At 38.5% G+C, this 18783-nt stretch overlaps 1 protein-coding gene across 1 annotated transcript in view; it reads left to right on the top strand.

Annotated features, from left to right (window-relative positions):
* The window catches only part of LOC122556083 (uncharacterized), a 303614-nt gene that overhangs the window by 273366 nt on the left and 11465 nt on the right, over window positions 1-18783 (top strand). The window contains exons 28-33 of the mRNA XM_043702517.2: window positions 5484-5612; window positions 8386-8514; window positions 13950-14081; window positions 14362-14490; window positions 16967-17095; window positions 17738-17866. Coding sequence (XP_043558452.2) covers window positions 5484-5612; window positions 8386-8514; window positions 13950-14081; window positions 14362-14490; window positions 16967-17095; window positions 17738-17866 — 777 coding nt within the window. The remainder of the gene's footprint in view (window positions 1-5483; window positions 5613-8385; window positions 8515-13949; window positions 14082-14361; window positions 14491-16966; window positions 17096-17737; window positions 17867-18783) is intronic.

Genomic DNA, 18783 nt, shown 5'->3' with positions numbered 1-18783 from the left:
ATCTGTGGAATGTAACTAGACAACTTACAATATTACAATTGTACTTCTGAATACATATCAAAGAGTTTGACATAGTTTTGTTTTCAGAATTGAGAAGAAATCTGTAGGTTTTCTTATTGCCTCAAGTTGTGCTGTCTATACCTATACATTCAATTGTTGATAATTTAATTTATCTGATCTTTTTCCCAGCTTTTAAATGAGTTAAAAAAAAATATTCATAGGATCTGGACATTGCTAGCTGGACGACATTTTTGGCTTCCACCATTACCCTGGGAAAGATGGTGGTGAGTTCCTTAAACCACTCCAGTCTGTGAGTTGGAGGGATACCCACAGCATAGTTAGGAAGGGCGTTCCAGGTTTTATCTGGTCAGGAAGATATTCAAAATGTTTAAGAGGGCTGAGAACAACATTAATCATTCAATCACTACCACCAGAAAGTAAACTAATCTTTTTTATTTCTTCCATAAGACTCTTCTGCAACTTCCCCAAAGCCCAAAGCAATTTCCTCAAAAGAATCACCTCCTTAACACAGAATAGAATAGAATCCCTTCTTCCTCCTGTCTAACCTTCGTATCAAGCAATTATTACTTCTTACTGATTTTAAACTTACCCACAATACATCCTTTCTCATTTCTGTCAATTTTCATCACTGTCCACTCACTCCTTTAAACTAGAACAACCTTTATCTTCAAGTGCTCATGGGGTTCATCATAGATAAGTCTCTGACTATCTCTGTGCTTTCTAACAAATCCCTCTGCCCAATACAAAATTCTGTCCTTACTCTCACATTTTGATCTGCCATTTCTTACTGATGCCTGAGGCAACCTTTTTCCACAATGATTCTACCTTCAATGGTCACATCCTTTGTAAAATTCTTTCATGGGGTATGGGCACCACTGGCTGTGGCAGCATTTAGTGCCCATCCCCAGTAGCTCTTCAGAAGGTGGTGTCAACTTTTGTTCTTTAACTGCTGCTTTCTATTTGCTGTAGGTAGACCCACAATGCCATTGTGAAGGGAGTTCCAGGATTTTGATCCAGGGACACTGAAGGAAGGGCAATATATTTCTAAGTCGGAGTACTGGATGGCTTGGAGGAGCATGTCCAAGTGATGATGTTCCCATGTAACTGCTGCTCTGGTCCTTCTTGATAGTAATGGTTAGAGAAACCGCTGTCAAATGAGCCTTATAGATTTTGCATAATGCTGCTGTTGAGGATTCGCTGTGGAGGGATTAAACGTTTATGGATATGATGCTAATTAAGCAGGCTGTTTGATCTGGATGGTGTCAAGCTTCCTGAGTGTTGTTGGATTTGAGGTCCTCCAGGTAAGGGGGAGTGGTCTATCACACTCTTGACTTCTGCCTTTCAGATAATGGAAAGGCTTCGAGGAGTCAGCAGATTCCTAGCATCTGACCTGCTCTTGTTGCCACAGTACTTGTATGACTTCCGATCAATGGTAACCCCCAGCATGTTGATAGTTGAGGATTCAGTGATGGTGATGCTATTGAATGTCAAGGGCGATGATTTGATTCTCGCTTGTTGGAGATGATCACTGCCTGGCATTGTGTAATGCAAATATTACTTGCCATTGATTAGCGCAAGGTGTGATGTCATCCAGGTTTTGCTGCATTTGGGCATCCTTCTCAGATTCTCAATAGCTTTCTGACTCTATACAGTTGGGACACGACACACCCAGGGATAACAGGCTGACTCTGGGATATTGTCAGCAAAGTTTGGTTCCTTGAGTGTGTCAGGTTCTTGCTTTAGTAGTCTGCAGTTTTGGCATAGGTTCCCAGATACTCATGTGCAGAACAGCAGGGCTGACCGAGCTGTGATTGTTGATGCTGAGTGGTCTGTCTAGTTTTCTTTTTTTTGCTGAGGCTTTATAGTGATTTGATGCAACCGCTCCTTGGATGCTGCCTGAACTGCTGTGCTCTTCCAGCACCACTAATCCAGCAACCAAGGGTTTGCTCGACCATTTCAGAAGGCAGTTAAGATCATATTATGCGTTTGAAATCTCACATGGGCGAGACCAGGTAAAGATGGTAGATTTCCTTTCCTTGACATTGTTACATAGTTTTTAAGCCCATATTTTATTGAATTAAAATTTTATCATTTTCAATAGGTGAAATTAGACTCAGAAATAGTTGGATTCTTGGACAGGAAAATGGCAAGTGTAAGATCTTTATTCAAGAGAAAAATGGAGGAGGGAGGCAGAAAACAATGACCTTAAACAAATATCACAGGGAAGGTTCAAGAATCCATTATTAAGGAACATTTAGAGAATCACAATGTGATCAGGTTGAGCTAATATGTGAAAGGGAAATCATGCTGAATTAATCTATTCAAGAATTTTGGAGAATTAACATTCATGGTGGTTACAGGGGAACTGGTACATGTGGTATATTTTGATTTTCATGTAGCATTTAATAAGGTGCCTCCTGAAAGGTTAACAAACAAGATGAAAGCACATGATGTAGAAGGTAATATATTAGATCAACTAACAGAGAGCAGAGGGTAGAGACCAATTATTGTTCATGTTGGCGAGCTGTACCTAGTGAAATGTTACAGGTAATTGTTGGATCCTTCAGTATTTGTAATTTATATGAATGACTTGAGTAAGGGGCCAAATGATAATAGCTAAACTTGCTGATGACACCAAGATGTGTAGGAAAGTAAGGTCTCAAGGGGGTGTAAAAAATCTTCAAAGGGATATAGTCAGGTTAAGTTGAGTGATCAGGAATTTGACAGTTTGAGTTGTCAGTATATGTAAACTTTTCCACTTTGGAAAGAAGAATAGAAAAGCAGTGTGCTATTTAAGTGGAGGGAGGTCACTAAACTTGGTGGTACAGAGGGATCTAGGTGCCCTTGCATATGAATCAGATTGAGTTATAATGGAGGAACAGCAAGGCATTCGCACAGAAAATATAATGTCATTTATTGCAAGTGGGAAAGTTGTACTGCACTGTACAGGGTGTTTGTGGTCAATATGTGGTCATATTGTGTACAGCTTTTGTTTCCTCTTCTGATGAAAGATATAATTTCTTTAGAAGCAATTCACTTTACTCATTCCTGAGATGAAAGGTGTATCTTATGAAGAAAAGCTGAACAGATTAATCCTGTATCTTTAAAGTTCAAAAGAATGAGAGGTGACCTAATTGAAATTTAGAAGAGTTTAAGGGGGCTTATTACAAGGGATACTGGGAGAATATTTCTTCTTGTGGGGGAGCTTGAATGGAGGGGATATGTTTTAATCAGATGTCTCCCTTTAAAGACAGCAATGTGGGGGATTCTTTTCCTCTGAGTTATTGCAGTGTAGGCTGGGTTTTTATGTTTATTCAAGTCTACGTTAGATACAAATTTTATAGGTAAGAGTCAATGGTTGTGGAATGCAGACAGGAAAGTGGAATTTAGATCGTAACCACATCAATCATGAAATTACTGAAGGGCCCAGATGGCTTAATCCTGCTCCTAATTCCTATATTCCTATGTAATATTTGCCTCAAACATTTGAGTGTTAGCAATAAAACTTCAGTGGTGGGAAGTTTCCAGAGACAATTATTTGGTAAGAATTAGATGTTGCAGAGAAAGAGATGGTTTGATTAGGAGGATTCAGCATGGATTCCTAAAAGAGAAATTGTGTTTGACTAACTTTCTGGAGTGTTTATAAGAGGTAACAAAGGCTCTAGAGAGAATGCTGTTGATGTAATATGCATAGATTTCCAGAAGGCATTTGATACAGTGCTGTATAAAAGACTTGTGTGGTACGTTACTAGTCATGGAATAAAAGGGTTAGTAACAGTGTGGATACAAAATTGGCTGAGTGAAAGAAACAGAGAATAATAGTGAATGGGTAGTTTTGGGATGGGTGAAAGGTTTGTAGTGGATTCAAGACTGGGACTCTTGCATTTCCTGATACATATTAATGATCTTGATTTTGGTGTGTAGGGGACAGTTTCAATGTTTGAAGATGACACAAAACTTGGAAGTGTTGTAAAAAGTTATTCAAGTTTTGACGTTTACAGTATCACAGAATGTTCAATAGCCAAGTTTGTGGATGACAAATGGATGTGGAAGGCAAATGGTGCGGATGATACAAAGACTCTGCAGATATAGACAAGTTAAGTGAGTTGTCAAAAACTTGGCAGATGGAACATAATGTGGGAAAATGTGAGGTTATACACTTATAGAGAATAGAGAAGCTGAATATTACTTAAATGAAGAATGCAAAAAGCTACAGCACAGAGGAATTTGGTAGTCCTCATGCATAAATCACAAAAACATAGCAGCCATGTTCAGTGGATAATAGTGAAGGCAAATAGAATGTTGCCCTTTATTTCAAAGGGAATAGAGCATAAAAATAGGAAGGTTTTGCCACAGCTAAACAGGGCACTGTCAGATTGTAGATGGAATTCTGTAAACAGTTTTGGGCCCTTTATCTAAGGAAAGATATATTGGCATTCATAGAAGGTTCACTACTCTCACACTGGATATGGTAGGACTGTCTTGTGTGAGGCGTTGAGTAGGATGGACCTATATTCGTTGGAATTTGAAGAACAAGAGATGACTTTATTGAATCATACAAGATTATTATTGGGCTTGGCAGAGCAGATGCAGAGAGGTTGTTTCCCCTTGAGGGGAAACCCGAGCCAGAGGGGATATCTCAGTATTGTGGGTCACCCATTTAAAACTAAGATTAGGATGAATTTCTTCTCTGAGATGAATTTGTGGGATTCTTTTTTTCAAGCGGCTTTTGAGGCTGGATCATGTAGGATATTCAAGGCTGAGAGAGTTTTTTCATCAGTATCAAGGTTTAAGGGGAAAAGGCAGGAAAGTGGAGTTAATGTTTATCAGATCAACCATGATCTCATTGAATAAGGGGGCAGACTCGATGGGCTGCATCACCTACTTCTGCTCATGTGAATTATGGTCTGAAGGTTCAGAGCAGATTTGATAGAGGTTTTCAAAATCTTGATTGGGCTGGATAGAGGAGATACGCAGAAACTGTTCCACTTGTAAGTGGAGCAAGAATGAGAGATTTAAAGTGATTTACAAAAAAGGCAAGGGTGATATGAGAAAACACTTGTCCACTCAGTAAGTTATTAGGGTATGGAATGCACTGCCTGGAAATGGGGTGGGGTTAGTTCAATTCAGACATTTGAGAGGGTAATGGATGATTACATGAATAAGAATAATATACAAGGAAGGGAAAAGAGCTTGGCAATATGTAATGATGCTTGTTTAACAAGTCAGTGCAGGAACGACAGGCTGATTGGCCTCTTTCTGCATCGTAACACTTAGATGAATATGTCAAAAGAACACTTTTGAAGATATGACATCATGAACATGATACTTGTTTTCTGCACCTGCAGCAAATGTTCAGTCCTTGATGAGTGAGTGTAAGATGTTGAGACTTTCACTGAACTGTCACTTTTCCACTGTATAATGAACAGCTGTTTATTTAAGTGTCTGGTTTGCCTTTCTAGGTTGCCCGAGTGGATATTATGGACTGCATTGTGGAGAGAGATGCGACTGTGAAAATGCCATTTCCTGTCACCATGAGTCTGGAGCTTGTCGATGTAACCGAGGTTGGAGGGGGAAGAGATGTGAGAAACGTAAGTGAAAATCCAGGGATCCATTAAGTGCAAGACTCAGTCATGACATTTTTAGTCAAGATTTAAAATAAACAAGAGAATGTGTAGGACATGGAGTGAATGGAATGATTAAATGTATATATTTGATTTATATTAAATGTATTTTGATGCATTGAATATTCATGCATTACTACTAAACCTGACTATCCACACTTTGTGCTCTACCATATGAAAGTAACCCTAATCTACAATGCGATAAAAAAAATGAATAACAAATACTATTTTACTGCACATTTTAGATATACTGTGATGCACACCTTATTTGCTGAATGGGAGCATGCTTGAGAACTGTGTGAACTACAACAGTCAGCTTTATGTTGGAAGAATTAGAATCTTCAGTCTTCCACAATTCATTATTATGGTTTCTTCTTAAATCCCTTTATAAGCCTTTTAATTAGATTATGTGTGTCATGCTGAAAAAAATACACATTTTGTCCAAGTTTTCATCTTGCACTCATCAGGACAATTCACAAGAATGCCAATTCAAGGGGAAAGCCAAAATTAATATGCTTGAGAGAAGGTTGCTGTTTGGTAGCCAAGTGCACTCTGTTTGGAAGAGGCATTGTCATGGAAAATGCACCAATGAATAATAACTGATAATTCACTGCCAGGCTTTGTTTAAATTGCAAATCAGGAAGACTGAATGATTGGTCAGCTCGTTGCCCACAAAAATAAACCAGTGAATGATTGTAACCTATTTTGTTGAATTGAAGCAGACATAGTGCAGGTATGTTCTAACTGGAAAGAAGATAGCCATATCTATTAATATTTGTAGCTTCCAATACTTACAAGTGTGTCATACTTACAGCACGACTGATAATACTAAATTAGTTGTCAACATAATTATTTGCATACTGAGAATTATCCAGGATATATTGCCCAGTAACAGAATCTAATCTTACATTGGACACCACTGTGAGTTTTGCAAGCACAGGCTGGTTGGAATATGCTCTGTACCTTGCTTGTTGAAGTCAAAGGGATATGCTGTTTGATATGATCCACCATTCCTTGGGATGTACAGCCTCATTTTTAAACAGTACTCAAGTTCTATACAACCTAGTGACTATTTTGATATTATTTCCCCTTGATTAACACATATGTACTAACATTTGCAAGCAAACTTAGTTAATGCAGATACATTTCTTAGTTTGTCATTGCTTATCCTTATGCATGGCAGTTTCCTTATGGGTTGCATTTATCTGTGCTTTATCAGTGTTTAGCTTTCCACTTTTTTCAAGTCCAGTGCTTCCTTCTTGCAGAAATCACAGGTATGTGCCCCACATGTTGACCTCCTGTGCCCTTTTGGGCATTAATAGTTTTTCCCTCCACTTCATACAAAGTACTTTCTCAATGGTTAAAGCATTGACTGTGACCTGTAATTCCTATTCTGTAAATTGTAGTATCCACTCTCTTTCTGACAAATAAGTCATTTGAACACTTAATTAATTGGAATGCACTTGCAATTTAGATGGCTTGTTGTAATCACAATGCTCCTATATGTGGTTGGTAAATAATGGTAGCATGTGTCTAAATTCTCAATCTTTCTTCTGGTGGGTGAGGTTATCTGCTGGGTGCCTGAAGTTAATCAATTGTAGACCTCTGTATTCCAGAGATGTAACAGGCTTGCACTTTGGTGTGGAATAGGACAAAATAATAAGATGCTGTAATGTCAGTTTTAGTTTACAAGATGATAGATGTAATAGGTGCATTTAGGTACATACAGGTACTGGATAAGTGTGAATTGGTGGTGCATGATTTTATAAATAAATACCATCATTTTATTATTGTTTTATACATATTTAGATTAAATTGTTTGAACCTCAGTAAGGTGAGGAAAGACTAAGCAGAGTTGTGTCTCTATGTGACCAATGCTCTTCATGCTTGGATGATGCAGAGGTCTAAGGCACTTGTGCTTCAATTCTGAAAGACAAGTTTTAATCCATTTCAGGCTACTTGAAGAAAGACATTCTCTATCTTGAAGCTAAATGGGATCCATACACCTACAATTTGTATTTTCACTTAGTGCCCACAGGTTGGTTACTTCGAAAATGGAAAATGTTTGAACTGCAGTCCCAAGGCCAAATGTAACCTGCTAGCCCTGGCATCGAAGCTCAAAAAACTCTGTAATGTCCCCTTATCAGCTACACTTTGTGAGTCAGTTCGACTGGCTCAAAGTGGTAAAGAAGGCCTGTGCATTTCATGAGTTTTAGGCACATGGGCCAGTGCACACCTTGCATTATTTTCCATTCATTCATGTCATAAGATAGAAAATTGTGAGTGCAGTGAAAACACCAACTTGTAGAAACCACTGTTGCGTTTCTTAAATCTACCTTCGCATTTCTTTTGCACCGGTTTAGATCCATTTAAATTTGGTTTAGAAAGGACTCTTGATATTGTTGCCTTATCAGTGGCTTAATTTGAAATCTGAAAACTTCAATATCTTTATACGCACACTTAGTATATTAATCAATGCAGGTTAGAACTTTAAACAGGCTCATCAAAGCACTGTGATGCATTCCCAAAAGAGAAACCTCAGGAAGGGTGATTTTCTGGATTTAGCTAGATATACTCTTCATTTAACTATGTCTTAGCTGACTGGAAAGTGGTGGGAGTTATTGGCCTGAAAATAAATTATTCAACTTTCAAATGCAATGTCTCTCATGTCGAGATCATTAAAACACCTATTAATATATATTACAAGAGTCTGATACTTCTTGCTTTCTTTCTCTTGTAGCTTGTTTGCCTGGTTACTATGGAGAGAACTGTGGCCAGAGCTGTAAGTGCCACCCTGGCATTGCATGTAACCATGTGACTGGGGAATGTGGATGTCCTGCTGGATTCACTGGCAATGGTTGTGAAGAAAGTAAGGAGGCAGTAAATGTTCCAAGTGTAACTTCTTGAACAAGGGCGTATTTATTTAATACTTAAGGAAGTTGATGATATGCTTTGCCGATTGAAATCGGCTATGTCAGTTTTCTCTGTCTAATAATAAAGATGTATGCTAAGTGACAGCATGTGGTTCCCAGTTAACATTAGAGTTATGGAAGTAAACAAATATACATTTGTTCTTGCTTAATATCAGAATTAATTGTTGTGTTCCTGAAGCATTCAAAAAGAAGTTCTTATCCATTTCCAAAGTCAGAAATCACATGATACCAGATTACAGTCCAACATGTTTGAAGTCACAAGCTTTCAGGGCACTGCTCCTTCATCAGGTGAAGTCCACCAAAAGCTTATGGTTTCAAATAAACCTGTTGGACTATAACCTGGTGATTTTATCTACCTCAGTTCAATACTGGCACATCCACATCATCCATTTCCAAGCCAAGGAATTGCTATTTGGATAAAAGTAAACTTGCCAGGCAGTAGGACGTCAATGACCAAACTTCACTGTAGGTTTGGGTTCCAAAAAATAACAACAACTTTAGAGAAGTTACAATGTAGTCATCCAGATGCAAAAATAATATAAAATATTACAGAATTTTTTCCAGTCTTCTCCATGTTTAATATTTTACCAGGATTCTACCTAATGCACGAAAATATAAACATGAAGAATGAAAAGATTCATTTGTTTAAGGCAAATTACAGGTTGATATTATACAAGTGTATTAAATCATGAAATGAAAGAAAGCAGAACACTTATGCAGTGTCAGGCCTTTAATTTCATTGACTACAATGGGATTGATTATCACCAATTGTGTGTAACTGGCCACTGATCGAGAACCAGCTGTTTTACACCACTGATTAAACTGAAATTTTACTCCTACCCTGACCTGCCCCAGTTTGCATCAGGCTGAGGAAAGGTTTGTGTTTCTTGTTTCAATGTTAAAAGAAGGGATTGCAAAATGAAAATGAATACAAAATGAAATGGTCACGCAGTATTGTTCACACCTTCGTGGCTCTAATTTGCTAATTTCTCTGGATGTAAACTTTAACTTTATACCAAACTTACATTCACTGTCTTCATGCTACTGAGCCCAAAATAAATATTTACTGCTCTTGTCAAATCTATTCGGGTATCATCAGTGAAGATCCATAGCTGAATTTTAAAGCTTTCCAAATTCAATTGGTGTTGGAGTGCAGATTGTGTCCTTGAATTCATGTTAAGTGATTTTATATATCTTACGAAATAATAATAATAATCAACAATTGACATTCCTTTATTGAATTCACCTCCACCCAGTCTTTGCTTGCTATGAAGAGACAGCTATGTCACAAATGGGTTTTGGGATCCCAGCCCAGCTATGTATTTCCCCACACACTGGAGATTAGAATATCTGAGTATAAGTACGTAAATTAGCTGGAAGTCAGTGAGCTAACTTAGATACTTACCATCAATCTGAGCTACAACTCTTCTCAAAAATCACTAGCCTCTGAGTATATTTAAATAATCTTAGCATAATCATGGCTAGTTACTATATAGAGAATCTTTGACTCATATCCAACCTTGATGAAAATGCAATAGGCTTGATAATTAGTGCTGATCAGGACTATTTGGTGGCACACTGGCTCAGTGGTTAGCACTGTTGCCTCACAGGGACCTGGGGTTGATTCCAGCCTTGGGTGATTGTCTGTGTGGAGTTTGCACATTCTCTGCATGCCTGAGTGGCTTTCCTCTGGGTGCTCCAGTTTCCTTCCATAATCCAAAAATGTGCATGTTAGGTGGATTGAACATGGTGAATTGCCCAGTGTCCAGGGATGTGCACACTAGGTGGACTAGCCATAGTAAATGCAAGGTTACTGGATGGGGTGGGTCTGGGTGGAATGCTCTTTGGAAGTTCAGAGTGCAATCAATCAGCTGATTGGCCTGCTTCCACACCGTAAGGATTCTACGATTCAAAAACTGAACTCTTTCATCTTGTGTGTATTATAAGGGGTGTTTTCAGTAAAGCAATTGGGAAAGGATTAAACTAAAATGGTAGAGGATGAGAATCCATAAAGGGAGACAGAAGAGAGGGGAAACAAGGGCAAAAACAAGACAGAATGGGAAATTTGTAAAGTTCCAGGCACAAAGTTCAAGGGTAAGAATCAAACAGGGTCACAGTGTCAAATAATGTGAATGTGGTTAAGAACATTAAAAGGCAATTCTTAAAGCCTTGTGTCTTAATGTGTAGAGCACTACAATATATTTCTCGCAAAATAGACAGGTATGATATAGTTAGGATTCCTGAGATATGGCTGAAGGGTGACCATGGATGGGAACTGAATATCCAAAGGTATTCAATTTTTAAGAAGGACAAAGAGGAAAAGAAGATGGGATAGCATTTCTGGTTAAAAAGGACATTAAGGCAACATTTGGAGGAAGGATATCAGTTCTGGTGAAGTGGAATCTGTGTGGGTAGAGTCCAGACACAAGAAGGGGCACAAAGCAATTGTGAAGGCTGTATATAGACCCCCAAATAGTAGCTGTAACATTCTAGATTAGAGTGGTGCTGGAAAAGCACAGCAGTTCAGGCAGCATCCGAGAAGCAGGAAAATCGATGTTTCGGGTAAAAGCCCTTCCTGAAACGTCGATTTTCCTGCTCCTTCGATGCTGCATGAACTGCTGTGCTTTTCCAGCACCACTCTGATCTAGAATCTGGTTTCCAGCATCTGCAGCCCTTGTTTTTCCCTAGTAGCTGTAACATTGGAGAAGGTTTTAAACAGAAAGTTGGAGACACATGCAATAACCTACAGCTGTAATTATGGGTGACTTTAATTTGCACATAGATGTGGCAAATCAAATCAGTAACAATAGAGGATGAATTTCTGGAGTGTGTATGAGATAGTTTTGTGGATCAGTAGTTGATCAGTCAATGAGAGAACAGGCCATTCTGTTGGGTGTTGTGTAATGAGAAGGAAAAAAAATGGCAATTTAGCTCTGCCAGGCCTTTTAGGGAAGAATGACCATAATATGGTAAAATTCTTCATTAAGATGGAGAGTGAGGTAGTTGATTTTGTGACTAGAGTTCTGAAACTAAACAAAGGAAGCTACATTGCTATGAGGTGTGATCTGGCTGTAATAAATTGGGGAACATTCTTTAAAAGGATGATAGCAGACAGAAAATGGCAAACATTTTAAGAGCTCATGGAAGAATGACAATTGTTAATTTCTGTCTAGTGCAAACTAAAACTGGAAAGATGGTCCGACCAGGGCTAACAAAGGAAGTTAAGGATTGAATTTAATCCAAGAAAAGGGCATACATATTGGCCAAATATAATTGCAGATCTGAGGATTGGGAGCAGTTTAGATATCAGCAAAGGAGGACAACAGAATTGATGAAGAGTGGAAAAACAGAGTATAAGAGTAAACTTGCGGGGAACATATAGACTGATTGTAAAAACTTCTAAACGTATGTGAAAAGAAAAAGATTAATCAAGACAAACGTAGGTACTTTACAGTCAGAAACAGGGGATGTTAGAATGGGGCCAAAGAGATGCAGACCAATTAAATACATATTTTACTTCTGTCTTCACAAAGGGAATTCAAATAATGTCCCAGAAATGTTGGGGAACACACAGGGTCTAGTGAAAGGGAGGAACTGAAGGAAATCAGTAGTAGCAGGGAAAATGATGTTGGGAAAATTAATGGGATTAAAGGCTGACAAAACCCAAGGCCTGGTAATCTGCATCCTAGAGCACTTAAGTAAATGGACCTAGGAATTGTAAATGTACTGTTGATCATGTTTCAAGATTCAATAGACTCTGGAGCAGTGACAGTGTTGGACAGAGTCAGCATGGGTTTAGAAAAGACAAATCTACTGGAACTTTTTCCAGGAAGCATATAATAGAGTGGATAAGGGGGAGCCAGTGACTGTGAAGCATCTCTGAATGTGAATCTCCCTAATGTGGCTGAATGCCCTCCTGCTAATGTAGTCAACTCGGCCACATTAAGGAGATTTAAACAATCCTTAGATAAGCACATGGATGATGATGGCATAGTGTAGGGGGATGAGCATAGCTCACAGGTCGGCGCAACATCAAGGGCCGAAGGTCCTGTTCTGCGCTGTATTGTTCTATGTTCGATGTTCGACTTAAGTTTTCAAAAGTCTTTTGCTAAGGTCCCACCTGTAAAATGAAAGAGTATGTGATTGCAGGGAGTGTACTGACATGGATAGAGAATTGCTTGGCAAACAGGAAACAAAATACGAACAATGAGCTACTTTCTGAGTGGCAGCCAGTATGTAGTGGGGTACCACAGGAATCAGGACTAGGATCCCAACTATTCATAATATATGTTAATAATTTAGATGAAACTAAATACAATAATTCTAAGTTTGCATAGAAGATAAAGCTGGGTGGGAGGAAGAACTGTGAGGAGGATGCAGAGATGCTTCACTGTCATTTAAACAAGTTGAGTGAGTGAGTAAATGCATGGTAGATGTAGTATAATGTAAAGAAATGTGAGGTTATCCACATTACTTTCAAAATCAGTAAGGCAGATTATTATCTGAAAGACAATTGATCAGGAAAAGGGGATATGCAATTGGAACTGGGTGTCCTTGAATACGAGTCATTGAGACCAGGCAATTGCAGCAGGTAATGAAGAGGGTATATGATGTGTTGGCCTTTTTAGTGAGAGGATAGGAGTACAGGAGCAGAGATGTCTTGCTGCAATTGCACAGGGCCTTGGTGAAACCACATCTGGAGTTTTGTGTACAGTTTTGGTTTCTTTATTGGAGGAAGGATACTCTGGATGTGGAGGGAGTGCAATGACTGTTTACCAGATCAATTCGTGGGGTGACCGCACTGACATTTAAAGAGACTGGATTGGTTAGTATTTAATTCACCTTGAGTTTCAAAGAATTAGGGAGATTGCATAGAAGCCTATGAAATTTTAACAGGAGTAGACAGGGTGAACTCAGGGCGGATGTTTCTGATGACCATGCAGCTCAGGACCAGGAGCCTCTGTCTAAGGATACAGGATAGGACATTGAGGACTGAGATGAGGAAAACATTCTTCACAAGAGAGTGGTGAGCCTGTGGCACAAAAAGTACTAAATGTTTTCAAGAATAGTTAGAGGAATTAGGAATTCTTAAGGCTAAAGCAACCAAAGAGAATGGGGAGAAAGAAGGAAGAGTCGCGAGTTGAATGATCAGCCATGATCATATTCAAATGGTGGAATAGGTTGAGGGGCTGAATGACCTCATCCCACTCCTATTTGCTATGATTCTACATCAATGCATACAGGATGGTGACACTTCTGAGTCAGACATGAGCTGTTCAATATCACACTAGATGGAATTGTTTCTTGGGCTGGTAGTAGTGCTGGTATTGTGAAAAACATTTTTCATTTCCTGATATCTTCTCCCTTCCAGATTGCTCACCAGGTACCTATGGACAGAACTGCAACCAGGTGTGCCAATGTTCAGGAGTGAATGAGGAGTGCCACCCTGTCACTGGGAAATGTACATGTTTACCTGGTTATTATGGGACCCGCTGTGACCTCCGTATGTATTCATTGACTTTCATTGATGTCTTTCTAGTTGGAAGATATCTGTCAGTTTCTTTAGACAGAATTTTTTCCAAATTTTATAAATGCTATGTTGCAAAATTACTGGAGTTCTCTTCTATTCAACAACTTCAATTGATTCTAAAGTTATTTGTTTCACACCTTCATTATTAGATATGTATTTATCACATATTGTTGCTTACCTATGGTTTGTATATGTTTCTGAGCTGTAATAGTCTTTCGGTCCTGTTCAGTAAGAGAGTAGATTTGTCTTTCAGAATGTCCAGAGGGAACCTATGGACCCTACTGTAAAAGGAGCTGCAAATGTCAGAATGAGGGACAATGCGACACTATAACTGGAACCTGTAGTTGTCCTCCTGGTTTTATCGGAGCTGACTGCACAATCAGTAAGTCACCCTTGTCCAAACCTTCCAAAAGGAATCACTGGTGAGAGCATAGCAAGACAGAAATTTAATACCATAGCTATTTATGAAATTAATCACACTGTGATGAAAATACGAAAATATTCATGTGAACTTCCTATTTTTAATCAGGTAGCTTCCAGTTTGTTAATATTGGCTGTTCGGCGAGCTTTTCTTTCTCTATATATTGTACCTACAATACTCTATAACTTGATCTTCTGAAGAATAGTGCTGATTTTGTTCAAGGCATGTTATTTGGGATTGGTCTGTAAAAAAAATACTGATGGTATGGCTTTATATGTTCGTCCATTATTGCTTCCCATTTTGAGAAAACATGAGGTTGCTGACATTGTAGGAGGAAGAATGAAATGTTTTAATCTGAGGTTTGACTTTGTTTCACACAAGTGATGCAAATGATATGTGGTTTTGTACTGTAGCCCTCTCCAATCCTTGTGCAGTAGTTTGTTGATTGCGTGAATATATGCTGTAAAACATAGAGTATAAGCTCTCAATTTTATTGTTTGCATTTTAGTAAGGTACCTACAAGTTACCATGGTGCATGCATGATATATACCATTGCATTAGGCAGAATATTTATTTTCTAATAAATGAAAGGTGTTTTTACCATGATAATCACTAAGGTCAGTTGATGTTCTGTAGAATCATTGTACATGACACTTTGACAGTTAGCAGGTAGAGTACACTTCATTCCTCTAGTATGAACTGGATTCACCCTGGGTGTCAAATTTGAAATGACAAAGTGCCGGTAATGTGTCGCTTTATACATCATTTGTTATGAGTACTGTTTTTCTCTCAACAAAAAAACTCACCAGAGAAATTGTAAACTAAAATGACTGAAGTTCTGTTTCAAGAAAGTATTCAGAAGGTATTGGTATTTAGTTTCTGTTCATTGTAACCAGTTTGAAATTCTCTTCAAAGCCCTACATATTCTCAAAGTGCTCTGTATACACAGATCAATTTATACAATCACATAAGTGTTACTGCACAGCAGGAAGCCATTGCCCCATCATGCCTGAACTGGCTTGTTAAATGAGCAACATTACCTCATGCCTTTTCCCCACCTCATACCCTTAAATGTTATTTTTATTCATATAATCATCCATTGCACACTTGAATGCCTCAGTTGAATCCTCCACACTGCCTATCAGACAGACAATCCCAAGAGGTCATTGTATGCCCTAATACATTGGTCACCCTAACCTACATTAAGACCAGATAAGAAAGGCCAGACTCCTACAACCACTAGGAATCATGGTAGCACACCACCCCACAGCGACACTATACCAATTACACACAAGGAAGAAAGACATCATACCCACAACATGGAGGGCCAACATAATATACAAAATCCTATGGTGACAACTTCCATAAACACTACATCAGTCAGACCAGAAGAAAACTATCAACCCAGATACGCAAACACCAACTAATAGCAAAACTACTCTCTCTCATCTCAATACACGCAGAAAGGAAGGCCATCAGTTTGACTGGGAGAATGCAACCATCCAAGGACAAGCTAACCAGAGACATGCATGGGAATTCATAGGGGCCTGGCTTTCAACTTGGAATGCCATCAGCAAGCATGTTGAAATTGACCCCATATACAAACCACTGCAGAACAAAATTGAAAATGACAACACCCACCTTAACAGATGGGATCATATAAATATCAAGTAGAGTATAATAACAACGCTTCATGGAAGTCACATTAAAGATATTACCTAGCACAGTGAGAAAACATTTGAATGACAACCTGCCAGCTCAGTGAGCAAACCAACAACTGCATCCACACCCAAGCTACAAATCTTCACAAAATCCTTAAAAATTAACTACTCCTATCTGTAGACTTTAATGATCATACGACACTGTTTAACAAACAGCACGTGAGTGCTTCCAGTGCCCTGGCAAATAAATATATTCCCCAATCAATATCACTAAAAACAAATTAACTGTTTGGGAAACTGTGGTGTTCACAATTGGGCAACTGTATTTGTCCACATTACAACAGAGACAACATATTTGGAAGTATTTAATTGGCTGTGGGGTACTTCAAATATCCTAAGGTTTTGAAGGCAATAATATAAACACAAGTTTATTTCATTTGCAAAGGGGGTCATGAAATCTGAAAATATTGTACAAATAAGAGTATATGTTTCTCGACTCAAGACTTGGTGAGGCACCTTACCAGGTAACATTGCATACCACAAATATGGTCCTACAGAGTTAGCAACATATCTGTGATCCACTGAGCCTCCAGTCCAGAAGAGACTTACTGGATATATCCAGTTGTTTCAAGCATTGGGTCAGCCAAAGGCACAAAACTGCTCATTCTGTCTATTCCCAAATATTTGGGTGAATATGCTTCTGTTGGTTCTTATTAAATATTGAATTTCAGATTTCACAACATACACTTACCAGAACAAATATTTCGCTTTTGTAGCTTGTCCAGAAGGCTATTATGGGAAAGATTGTAGGATGCTTTGTCCATGTGGTGAAGAAGGTCGATGTGACCCAGTGACAGGCAAGTGTCACTGTTGGCCTGGTACAATGGGCTCTACCTGCCAGAAAGGTACAGTTAAGTGATTTATTCTAAAACCCAAATCATATTCACAATACAAATGTAGCTTTTGATATATCTGAATTGAGAAGAGATTGTGAGATTCAATTTACAAAACCTATGGATCATAAACTGTGCAAGGCCCATAACACAGATTCATTTATTTATAGTTGAGCAGTCACGTAACAAATAATTTGATCATTCTGAGTTGCTACTTGATACATCACACAAAAGTCAATAATTCAGAAAAACTTGCAAATGCCACCCAAATATTTTACCGTGAAAAAACTCAACAAGGGGCTATCTTAAGGTGCTTTAAATTATTAACAGAGCCTTCAGATTTGTCAGTTTGATAAAAACACATTTCTACGTTAGTGAAAGGAGTGCCTGCTTGAATTCCCATCTAAATTTATTCGACCAACCAATGTTAGGTTCGAGATGGTTTATGCTCACCAGTACAGGAGCTCACTTAAACTGTGAAAACTCTAAAATAATTTTAAAATTTAGCAAGAGGTGAAACAAATTCTGCATTGATGATATAAGGTAGGCATCTATTGGACATGAGGTATGACATTCTGACTGACACTGAGTTCAGACAGCTTTAGAGCAATTGTTGCTGATTGACTTGTTTAATGTGCTGTTGTTTTGATTCAGTGTGTCCACAGGGAAAATACGGACGAGGCTGTTTGGAGAGCTGTGCCTGTCAGAATGATGGTATCTGTAATCCAAAAGATGGGACATGCTCTTGTGGACTTGGATGGACAGGTCGCCATTGTGAAAAAGGTATCTTCACTCATTAAAGATGTGCATCTATTTTGGCAGATTCTATATTTTAAGAGACATATGAACTGAGACAGTGGATGAATGGCAATAAATATTGTTGTAACTATGTCAATGATTTAGATAAATACTGGACGTTTGAGGAAGAAATTAATGGTGAATGATTCTGTATGAGTCTATAATAAAGGAGTCATCAACAGTGCATGAAATATAATGTAGAATGTTAAAGCAAGAGTTGCCGAATATCTCACTGAACATTAGGATGAACATGAGGTAGAGGTATATTGTAACATTTTACAAATAAGAACTATAATGTAAATCAGTGTGTTATATTGAAGTAAATCTTATCTATTCAAGAGTGTCATAATATCAGTTATGATTTATTTCAGAGTACTAAAATCGGGGGAGGGGGGTGGGGGGGAGGAATGTAATATTAGTTTACACTGACTAAAATGAAACTTGAAAAGAGCAACAATAGTGTTGACCCATTGACTCTGTGCCCGATGAATTGTGGATAAGAAGGGAAGGCATTTTCCATCAAATGCCTCACATCATTTCATTTAGAACATAGAACATAGAATGTTACAGAACGGTACAAGCCCTTTGGCCCTCGATGTTGCGCCGACCTGCGAAATTAATCCGATGTCCATCTAACCTACACAATTCCGCTATTATCCATATATGTCCAATGCCCATTTAAATGCCCTTAACATTTGTGAGTCTACCATTGTTGCAGGCAGGTCATTCTGAGTAAAGAAACTATCCCTGATATCTGTCTTAAATCTATCGACCCTCAATTTAAAGCTATGTCCCCTTCATCATCTGAAGAAAAAGGCTCTCACTGTCCACCCTATCTAAGCCTCTGATTATCTAATACGCCTTGATTAAGTCACATCTCAACCTTCTTCTCTCCAACGAAA

Source organism: Chiloscyllium plagiosum, unplaced genomic scaffold (genome assembly GCF_037043375.1).
Source record: "Chiloscyllium plagiosum isolate Xiang-an unplaced genomic scaffold, Cpla_swu_hap1 HiC_scaffold_13, whole genome shotgun sequence".
Taxonomy (NCBI): Eukaryota; Metazoa; Chordata; class Chondrichthyes; order Orectolobiformes; family Hemiscylliidae; genus Chiloscyllium; species Chiloscyllium plagiosum.
The sequence above is the reverse complement of the archived record's forward strand: the minus strand, read 5'-3'. Positions and strand labels throughout refer to the sequence as shown.